The sequence below is a fragment of the Eurytemora carolleeae genome, unplaced genomic scaffold, assembly GCF_000591075.1.
Source record: "Eurytemora carolleeae unplaced genomic scaffold, Eaff_2.0 scaffold317, whole genome shotgun sequence".
Taxonomy (NCBI): Eukaryota; Metazoa; Arthropoda; class Copepoda; order Calanoida; family Temoridae; genus Eurytemora; species Eurytemora carolleeae.
In genome coordinates this window covers 74,515-85,298 of record NW_019396274.1, presented here as the reverse complement: position 1 = coordinate 85,298, position 10,784 = coordinate 74,515, and the positions used below count along the sequence as shown (strand labels likewise).

Here is a 10,784-nt window from a genome sequence, read left to right as displayed (position 1 = left end):
ATAAGTGTTTAGGGGAAAAGTATGAAATAGAATAAAAAAACTTACCTTTTCACGTCCAATTTGTCACCCCCCCCCCCTCCCCCCAGATCTTCAATCTTGTACTGTTGATCTGATCTGATCTGATCTGATCTGATCTGATCTGATCTGATCTGATCTGATCTGATCTGATCTTTGCTTTGTATCCTGTTTTTTTTGGTTTTCTTGAGATTTTTAAAGTTTACGTAGACCTCCATTTTCATCCTTCCGAATTAAATGTGTTGTGTATGCTTAAATGATCCAGTTCATCCTGTATCTCTGTTTAAGGATAAGTAGTGATGGCCTGGATGAATGTTGTGTATGCCTGGATGATCCAGTTCATCCTGTGTCTCTACCCTGCGGGCATACATTTTGCTTTCTATGTGCTAAGGTACTGCTACAATTAACAGGGTTAAGCCATATATATAAAAACAAGTAATCTCTGTCTAGATGTCCGATCATAATTCTTGAACCCCTGGACAGATTTTTCTCAGATTTTAATTTTGGAACACGGTAGAACCATGGAAATGTTTTTTTAGCCTGGTTTAAAATTCTAAGTTAAGTTGGTCGACTTTTATAAGAAAAGTTTATATTTCCAGGCAAGGGTGGGTTACCAAGATAATTTAGATATATTCTCATTCACATTTCTAAGTTTTCTTTAGTTTTAATTAGAAATACTCAGAGGTTTAATTAGGGTTTAGTTACATCTAGAAATATTCAGGGTATTGATACATCTAGAAATATTCAGGGGTTAAGTTACATCTAGAAATATTTAGGCTTTAGTTACATCTTGAAATATTCAGATTTTAGTTACATCTAGTAATATTCAGATTTTAGTTACATCTAGAAATATTCAGATTTTACTTACAACTAGAAATATTCAGATTTTAGTTACATCTAGAAATATTCAGATTTTAGTTACATCTTGAAATATTCAGATTTTAGTTACATCTAGAAATATTCAGATTTTAATTACATCTTGAAATAATCAGATTTTAGTTAGATCTAGAAATATTTAGGCTTTAGTTACATCTAGAAATATTCAGGGTTTGGTGTTAACCGATCGAAGTCAATCACCACTTTGCTCATTGTGCAGAAGACCTTTCTCTCCTGACTACCTGGAATCAGCTAAGGTTAGATTTTTCTTATTCAATCTTATTCATTCGTAACATTTTTATCCTCAGTTAATATTATCTGTGTTAAATTATTTACTTGAGTTTTAAATTGAATATATTTAAAGTTGAATTGTTCAGCTGCATTTAATAATTAAGAATGTGATTTTATAAATGATTTTTTCCCCCAATTTAAAGCACGATGCACAAAATGTTACTAAAATAGTTTTTGGTTTTAACTAAAATTACTCTTTTTCAAGTTTCTGAAAGGTTTATCGTTCACTATAATTAACTACTGATCTTGATTTTAAACATCTAAAATGTTAATTTCCTAATTATGTTTTGGTTGGATGGTTCTGTCACACAAAGAGAAGCATAAACTGAAAATATTTTATGTAAAACTTTTCCCAAGTCGATGATTTTAATCCTTTAAAAAAAAATAAGTAGTCAAATTTGCTCCAAACACTTTTGGAACGCACTGTACATTACAAAAGGATATCCGCTATATTTATCTTTGATCTTGTGTTTAAACAACGAAATATTGGTCTTATACTATATTGAGCTTGTTTTCATATTACTAAAGATTGATCTTCAACTATATTGATCTTGTGATCTTGTATTTACATTACTAAAGATTAATCTGACACTATATTGATCTTGTGATCTTGTATTTACACTACTAAAGATTGATCTGACACTATATTGATCTTGTGATCTTGTTTCTATATTACTAAAGATTGATCTGCCACTATATTGATCTTGTGATCTTGTATCTATATTACTAAAGGTTGATCTGCCACTATATTGATCTTGTGATCTTATCTATATTACTAAAGGTTGATCTGCCACTATATTGATCTTTTGATCTTTTGATGTTGTTTCTATATAACAAAAGGTTGGCACAATACAATATTGATCTTGTGATCTTCTATTTTCAAGGATGAGCGCATTTAATCATCCTTAAAGGGACTATATGCAAGAAATGCGCAAGTCGTTAATAGATAAGCCAAAAATGAAAATGAACAGTTTTTAATTAACAAAAACATAGAGATCTAATTTATACTTGATCAGACAACGCTTTAAAGGTACTATTGCACATTGGGCATTGCCACCCTTGACTTGGAGGGTCACTTAAATACACGCTTACAGTCCCTTTAAATAGGTGTTGGACCAAGTCACTAAGGATCTAAATGAAACACCGCCTTTGATCGCTCAGCAAAACTCATGGCAGTGGTTTTATGAGGTAATTTTTATTGCAAAAACTAGAAGTTCACTTAATCATTTTTCTTATAATATCTTTTTAATTGGAAAAAACTTGGAGTTTGACTTAGTGAAGTAAAGAAAGGGCATTATTTATATAAGAAAGCTCTTCAGCTAGTTTATCATCAATAGTTAATTCTCTAATTTGCTTACTAATTTTAATTTAAAAAAAAATTTTGTCGGAAAATATATTTTTTTTTCAGGGGAGGAAAGGATGGTGGAGGTTTGAGGAAAGAAACTGTGAAGAAATCGAGGAGAATTATGGAAAGGTAAATTTTATTTTTACAAATAATTTTTTCAATCTGCTGTTTGATTTACTTTAAGAGATCAAAACTTGTTTTTTTTTCATTTATGGTGTTCATAAAATATTTCAGTATTTATACTGTACGTACATAACAATAATTATTAAATTAATGTTAAGATAATATTAAAATCTGGATGTGCTTATAAAATACATGATGAGACTTAAGAGACGGCCAGGTGTGTTGCTCTGGCGGTGACAGTCTTGCAGGATACATACATATATTTGTTGTTGAAAAAGCTCTATTTGGATTTTTTTGGTGTTTAACTTTTATTTTCTTTTTATTTCTTTTCCATCTTGTTGGCAATGATATAAAACATTAAATAATCCTATTCTTTTACTAACACTGCATCAGCCTAGGATGATCATTTTAGGTACTTTTGAACTGAAGTTGTTATCAACTGACTGAAAGTTTCTCTGCCTGAATCTTCTGATCCTAAACTTACTAGTTTCTTAATTCAAATTAGAGCTAGGATGTATATGTATAGTATTCACCCGTCTACAAGCCGATGATGAAAATTATTTCTAGGGCAGACTATAAAAGTAGATCTAAAATCAATTGAAATTTATTCAGTCTTTTTTCTTACATTCCTGGTAACCTGGAGCTGCAGGTCTGATTCTATCTTGCTCACTGCTGTAAATGGACCATCAGGTTTCAAATCAAAACACCTGATTTTTTTTCCAGAATATGTTAATATGCAGTCTTATGAGTTATAATCTTAATTTTCAGAAAATGCCACCTAGGGAATTTTCCGTGAATCTATTTTTAAGATATCTCAGAAATCAAGTTCATTTACAGGTCTAAGATCAAACTTCAATTTCGTTTGGAGACTTTAATATGCTTCTTCTGGGGGTTTTTGCGATATTTTTTATCTGTAAATGGCACGGTCACAAAATTTTGAAGCTTTTCATGAACAGTCATTAGACATATTGTAGTAAAAAATCAAAGCCCTAAGTCAACTGCCTGACTGACTAGATAAGGCCTGAAAAAGTCTTTTTGATTAGATTTTTAAGGATTTCACTTCAAAAACCCTTTTTCAGGCAGTACTTAAACAGTCATGCAGTTCACTTATGGTTTTGTTTTTTTGCTAAAACATGTCTTAAGGACAACTTACAAAAGTTGGGGACCCTGCCATTAACAGTTCAAAAAATATTGCAAAAAATACTTGAAACTAAAGATACATTTTTAGACCTGAAAATGCACTTGATTTCTACAATATCTTAAAAATGGATTTACTCAAGAATTCCTAAAATGACATTTTCTGAAAATTGAGTTAATAACTCAGAAGACTGCATATTATTATTAAAATATTCCAAAGAAAAGGTTGTTTTGACCTGAGACCCGATGGTTCATTTACAGCAGTGTACTCGCTAGATCACTAAATGTGCCTTTTAACACGTTTTAAAGTCGCATTCTTTGTGGTTAACCCTGTACTATCTTTATCTAGGGGGTACAGCAGTTTGTGGTTAACCCTGTACTATCTTTATCTAGGGGGTACAGCAGTTTGTGGTTAACCCTGTACTATCTTTATCTAGGGGGTACAGCAGTTTGTGGTTAACCCTGTACTATCTTTATCTAGAGGGTACATCAGTTTGTGGTTAACCCTGTACTATCTTTATCCAGGGGGTACAGCAGTTTGTGGTTAACCCTGTATTATCTTTATCCAGGGGTTTACAGCAGTTTGTGGTTAACCCTGTATACTATCTTTATCTAGGGGGTACAGCAGTTTGTAGTTAACCCTGTACTATCTTTATCCAGGGGTTTACAGCAGTTTGTGGTTAACCCTGTACTATCTTTATGTAGGGGGTACAGCAGTTTGTAGTTAACCCTGTACTATCCTTATCCAGGGGTTTACAGCAGTTTGTGGTTAACCCTGTACTATCTTTATCTAGGGGTACAGCAGTTTGTGGTTAACCCTGTACTATCTTTATCTAGGGGGTACAGCAGTTTGAGACATTGATTTGTGGAAACCTTTACACAATAGATTTCATGAACATGGAACAGTATCAGGTACAGCCACATTTTGCCATTTAATTTGGACAATTGGATTTAGACAGTTGGATTAAGGTGATGGGATTTAGACAATTTGGGTTAGACAATTGGGGTTAGACAATTGGATTTAGACAGTTGGATTTGGACAATTGGATTTGGACAATTGGATTTGGGCAATTAGATTTGGACAATTAGATTTGGACAATTAGATTTGGACAATTAGATTTGGACTTGGACTTGGACTTGGACTTGGACTTGGACTTGGACTTGGACTTGGACTTTCTAATGATAAATATTAACTTCTAGCGTGATTATCCTGGGAGGAAACGGAAGATAAAGCGTGACCTGAGATCAACAACCTGCAAGGAAATCAGAAATATTTAAAGTTCATTTTAAAATCTCAAAATAAAATTCGAAATCAAATTCGCCAAGCATGGAAAGGAACTCTCTTTTTTTAGCTAGGTATGCTTGAGTTTCAATTATTCTGGAGTTAAAAAAAAAAAATGTTGTGCAGTTATTGTTGTAAAAGACATTTATGACTCAGATTTATTCTATATTTTTTCATTTAACTTATTACTATGCCAAAATTCCCTCATTAGATCAGAGGCCCAACTTGGGGAGTGGGGGGGGGGGGACATGAGACTGGAATTTAGAGTGAAAATCTTGGAATTTTTAATATAGCTTAGATAGAGATGAAGTAATTTTCACAATAACTGTCTGTATTTAGGGAGGGTTGGTTTTGCCCCCCCCCCCCTCACAATAATGCCTCTGTATTAGATTAGTTAAAAAATATTTTTAAATTTCTGGTTGTTATTAGGGCACTGCTGGACTACACAAAAGATCAAAGAATTATGATAATTGAAATATCAACTGTACGCTGTGCAGTGCATTTAAAGCTGTACAGTGTTCACTGCACAATGCACATTCATCTATTTATATTACGATTTACGGGTGAATAATATCGAAAATTTATCTATCTGTCGTTACAGCACTTAAAACAGACTTATCTTTAGGGTAAATCCTGATCAAATTTTGATAAGAGCTTAATTATTAAAGCTTAAAGACTCCTTGAAGCCTAATTTAAAACTCATGAAAGCCCAATTAAAGACTAATTAAAGCCTGATAGAAGTATTATTAAAGACTGATTAAAGTCTGTTTGATCGAAATCAAGCTATTTAGCAATTTTCAAATCATTCAACTAAATTGATATTTCATTAAAAATTTCAATAGTTGATGTCTGATATATTTTTTTACATCGTTATCCTTATTTGATTACAGTTCATTATTTCTTTTTTTTACTAATTTGATACAATTTATGTCATTTAAAAATGTGAATATCCAAATTAACATTGTGATTATGCAAGAATAATTATTATATTTTCAGACAAATCAGTTAAATAATCAATTAATAAATGGCGGATATACTTGTGCGCAGGTTTCAGATCATTCAAGAACAGAGGATTCAAACTTTTCATCAACTTGGTAATCATTATTCATTTTAATAATAAAAACGATCACCCATCATTCTGTCGAATCATCAATAGCCATCCCATTTTTAAAGGGGGAGTATGCGTAATTTCAAGTGAGCCTCAATTTATAGAGTGGCAACGATTCACAATTGTGTCTCTAAAAGTTTTGTCTGATCAAGAGAGTTTTCTTTTCTATTGTATCTTTTAAGAAATATTCCTGCTTCACAAACAATATGGACGAAATCGTCATAATTAAACATTGCTAGGAAAACGACAACATCTTCAATAATATTGATCAGATTAATGTTTGAAAGGTACGGTTGCATTGTGAATGGGGCGTGCCCCACTTCTAAATGTAAGGTCACTTGAAGGTACAACCACTGTCCCATATGGCTGTAGGAACGTAGAGCGAGAGAGAGAATATTTCGCGGAATTCAAGTCCTTTTAAATAATCGCCTAGAATATCTCACGTTCACTTTTATTAAGTTTACTTACATGAGAACTTGGCCTTCAGTGTGCTTCTCTAAACAAGGTTGAAATGACATTGGTTGGAATTTGGTTCAATGGTTGTCCTTTGAAAAGTGTCCACTGTTCAGGTTTTAATAAGTTGTCATAACGCGGTCTAGTAATTCGAGAATAATTTTTCGTAGCTTTTCAACATGTTGTATCTTGGATTGTTCTTGATAAGAGTGAACAGTCCCTTAAATACAACGGGATATCAGGAGTCAGTACATCCCGAGCCGTAGCAGAGTAGACACAAGTCTCATGCACATTACCGCTCCGGGACCTGTGCTATACACAGCGCACAGACAGCATACAGAGGGACCCTTTTTGGACGAGCTATACTTGGAAGAAGATGAACCCTGCTTACATCAAGGAAGCTGCTTTAGACGTAGATGAAGTGGATCCTACAAATCTTGCTCCTCTTGTCAGTGGGAATGCTTCCGTTGTCACCGTTCCAGCCTCGGAGGATGAGAACGTAGTGGAGGATCTATGAGAGGACATTGATGAGGATGAGGAGATGCAAGATATCCTGGAGAAGACAAGAAGCTTGAGACCGAAGTCAGAGAACTCCGGAAAGAGATTATGTGCTCCTGTCCTCCATTCCTGAGGACGTTAACTCCCTTCAGTCTGCTGATGTCCCACAAGTTGATGTTTGGGACACAGGGAAGACTTGGGAACAAGAGTACAGGCTGTATCCTGACCCAACTATGAAAGAGGTCAGAGACAGGCTGTCTAATCAGGTTTGGAATCTGCTCCAGATTATGCAGGAGCGGGTTGACCAGCATACCTGTAATAATAAAGATATAAAGTTGATAGACGGACTGAAAGCTATATCAGTCATGCACTTTAGACTTGGTAACCTAACTGAGAAAGTGCTTAAACGTCAAGCTGAGAAACCTTAGGAATAGAAAGGGATCAAAGCTAATAACTGTACTAGTAAATATCTTTATGTGATGTTATATATGCATTTATAAATATGTAAATAAATGTAAATATGTTGTAAGAATGACTTTATTACTTTGGGTGGCAATAATTGCACGTGCATACAATTATATAAGGCTTACTCTGTATGTTGGAGATAGCTGAAGTATAATAATGTCAGGTTGCAAAGATATTGACGGCGCATGAGGGTTAGGCCCGAGTGATAGGAATAACCCGATCTGCAATGTCATCAGGTTACACAGATGATAGATAAAACAAGTAAGATAACTTGAAGTAAAATCTCATCAAAGTGCCAATTTAAGTTTGCTAATTTATTGCATAAGTTTAGTAGTGCGAGAATACTACAAACAGGTGTAGAGTTAATCAGCTTGAAGTGTTTTAATTTGATTTTATGTTATTGTTAATGTTTTTAATTTTGATTTCTTTGATTTTCAAATTGATTGATTCACACATTTTTTAATTGATTTAATCAAATCTCTGATTTCTGCAGATGAAGTTCACAAAGAGTTTCTACTGTTTGCTCCGAATTACGAAGATGGGTTTGATGGATTCAAAAAGAATGTTAGCGAGGTGAGCTTAATTTTGTATTGCAATGCAAAAATACAATTTTTTCAAAATGTGTCTATTTACTGTACTGCGTGTTTCCTAATCATTCTCCTAAATGTAAACGTAATTTTAAGTGGACCAAAATTTATGAAGTGTCTGATTCAGAACGGTCCCCTTTTTTAATAAGATATTGTCGTTTTTCTATTTGAGAACTTGTTAAATTTGACAAATTCCTACATTGTCTGCTGCATACATTTGGAAGTCTTTTTCTTAAAGAAACTACAATGAAAAGTAATCAGTATTAAAAATTTAGAATATTTTTATAATCTTTGATCAGAGAAGAGTTGAAAGAGTATTGTGAATTTGTTATCCCGTATGCCCATCTTTAAAAAGAATGTCAGTTAAAATTACGCCTATAGTCCCTTTATTGGTTCAAAAAGAGAAATATTTCAGGTGACAGACAAGTTCAAAGATATATCTAAAGAAATTATTGAAATCAAGAAAAAACTGGACACCCACCATTCAGATACTAACCTTGGAAACCTGATCGGCAGAGTGCAGGTACAGATTATAGAAATTAGTTGGTTGGTTGGTTGGTAAGTTCATTGGTTCATGGATTGGTTCATAGATTGGTTCATTGATTGACTGAGGTTTTGAATCAGCATTTTATTCTAATAATTTCAAGGAACTGGAAGAAAAGAAACTTCAAACTGTAGTTGATCTTCAGCTAGCGGTCCAGCAGGTCAGTTAGGAATAATAATTTAACTGAATTTTAAAATAATCATATTTTACATTAAGGCTTTGGATAATCCTGGAGATGATCTTTGTGAAAAAAATGCCCGGCTCATTAGGTAAAAAGATATTAACTGCATGGAGAATAATTTGCAGTGTTTTAAAATTAAAGATTTTGTTTATGGGCTCAGGGGGCAAAAAAAAGAGGTTCTTTTTACAGAAATACAGAATTTTCATAAAATTTAATTTGTTATTTCAAAATTGAATTTAACATCTAATTATCAGCAAACTATATTTTTATATATATGCAAATGCAAGGCCCTCAACTTAATGAGTTGGTTGAGCTCTCTGGTCCCTATTTCATTCCCCAATTGTCAGGGTTTGATGGAGCAGTGGTTAGCGTGTATGATTCGTAATCTAAGGAAAGCTATCTTAAAGATAGAAGGCAATATGTCATGGTTAATGATGTTTTATCCAGTTTTTTTACAACCTTGAATATTTCTGTTCCCCAGGGATCAATTTAAGGACCGCGACTTTTCTTGATTTTTATAAATGATATGTTTAAAAGCAATTTCCTGTTGAACTTTCTCTTTGCTGACTATACAACTGCTTTAAAAAAAGTATTATAGAACTTGGAAACTTTGTAAACCTTGAGGTTCAGGAACTGGGAATGATTCTGAGAGCCGATAAACTTGCAATTAATACAACCCTACCAAGACCTAAGCAAAAAAAAAGTTGAGGACTTCTAGTTTATTTTTAATTGCAATGATTTGAATTCTTTTCCCTATTGAAAGGATTAATAACAGTTCAAGGGTTCCGGCTTTTAAAATGATTGGCGTTTTTCTTGATGAAAACCTTAATTTTGAGTATCATATTAAACAAACTAGAAACAAGATCTCTAAGGCTCTATTCCCGATTAGTAAAGCTAAGCATGTATTGTCGTCTTCTGCCTTAAAGTCTCTCTATTATGCTCTAGTTCATCCACTTTTTCTATACTGCCTTCATATCTATTCATCTGCCTCATTAAAATCTTTAAACTCATTATTCTTTTTGCAAAGAAAGTGTGTAAGAATTATCTCAAAATCTAAATTCAACGCTCATACTGAGCCATTGTTTTACTCTTCTCAGATATTACCCATTCATGATTTAATCCTTCAGCAGAAACTTCTGTCAATGCATTCAATTGATTAAACATTATAGTCCAGTGTCTTTTGTAATTTTTTTTGTAAAAAACTCTGATTGACTGAAAATTTGTATACTTTGAGAAACTTATGATTATTAGATTATATATATATATATATATATAATACATATGTATTTATATTTGATGGTTATCATATTGCTACAGCTGAAGTTTGAAGAGGGTCAACCATGACCAAAAAAAATTTAACTTGAAACTGCACTATTTTTAGGGTAGGTCTAACAAAGTTGTGTGAGGATATCAATGAGTTATTAACTGAGATTAGATATGAAGCTGTTGACATAGATCCACCAGCATAGAACATATTTTCAACATCTGGAACTGTTGACATAGATCAACCAGCATAGAACATATTTTCTACATCTGGAACCGTTGACATAGATCAAGCAGCATTGAACATATTTTTTTCATCTGGAACTATTGTCATATATTCACCAGCATAGAACATTTTTTTAATGATGGGACTAAAGCGTTAAACACCCCTGGAACCGTTGACATAGATCAAGCAGCATAGAACATATTTTTTTCATCTGGAACTATTGTCATAAATTCACCAGCATAGAACATTTTGTTAATGATGGGACTAAAGCGTTTAACACCCCTGTAATCAAGAATACAACATTTGTAAATTATTAAACAAACAATGTGATTAAATACCGTTTTTAGTTTATATTCAAAATACAAACATCAAGTACTCTTTGTGTACCAC

The 10,784-nt window shown here is 33.1% G+C and overlaps 2 protein-coding genes across 5 annotated transcripts; both read left to right on the top strand.

Annotated features, from left to right (window-relative positions):
• The first annotated feature begins 247 nt into the window (after nucleotides 1-247).
• Nucleotides 248-6,074, top strand: LOC111699925 (E3 ubiquitin-protein ligase rnf146). 3 transcript variants are annotated; one of them, XM_023470708.1, is made up of 7 exons: nucleotides 257-406; nucleotides 1,062-1,148; nucleotides 2,290-2,370; nucleotides 2,591-2,656; nucleotides 4,625-4,699; nucleotides 4,988-5,047; nucleotides 5,499-6,074. In XM_023470708.1, the coding sequence occupies exons 1-7, from the start codon at nucleotides 272-274 to the stop codon at nucleotides 5,541-5,543; spliced, it is 549 nt and encodes a 182-aa protein (XP_023326476.1). In that variant the 5' UTR covers nucleotides 257-271; the 3' UTR covers nucleotides 5,544-6,074. The 3 variants fall into 3 exon arrangements, with proteins under 3 accessions (XP_023326477.1, XP_023326478.1, XP_023326476.1); XM_023470709.1 differs by lacking the exons at nucleotides 4,625-4,699; nucleotides 4,988-5,047; nucleotides 5,499-6,074 and adding an exon at nucleotides 4,137-4,262 and having other exon boundaries at nucleotides 248-406; XM_023470710.1 differs by lacking the exons at nucleotides 4,625-4,699; nucleotides 4,988-5,047; nucleotides 5,499-6,074 and adding an exon at nucleotides 4,404-4,526 and having other exon boundaries at nucleotides 249-406.
• LOC111699926 (uncharacterized protein C19orf60 homolog) lies at nucleotides 6,064-10,771 on the top strand. 2 transcript variants are annotated; one of them, XM_023470712.1, is made up of 7 exons: nucleotides 6,077-6,163; nucleotides 7,757-7,854; nucleotides 8,087-8,166; nucleotides 8,596-8,703; nucleotides 8,828-8,884; nucleotides 8,941-8,993; nucleotides 10,287-10,771. In XM_023470712.1, the coding sequence occupies exons 2-7, from the start codon at nucleotides 7,839-7,841 to the stop codon at nucleotides 10,372-10,374; spliced, it is 402 nt and encodes a 133-aa protein (XP_023326480.1). In that variant the 5' UTR covers nucleotides 6,077-6,163; nucleotides 7,757-7,838; the 3' UTR covers nucleotides 10,375-10,771. The 2 variants fall into 2 exon arrangements, with proteins under 2 accessions (XP_023326479.1, XP_023326480.1); XM_023470711.1 differs by lacking the exon at nucleotides 7,757-7,854 and having other exon boundaries at nucleotides 6,064-6,163.
• Nucleotides 10,772-10,784: the final 13 nt, after the last annotated feature.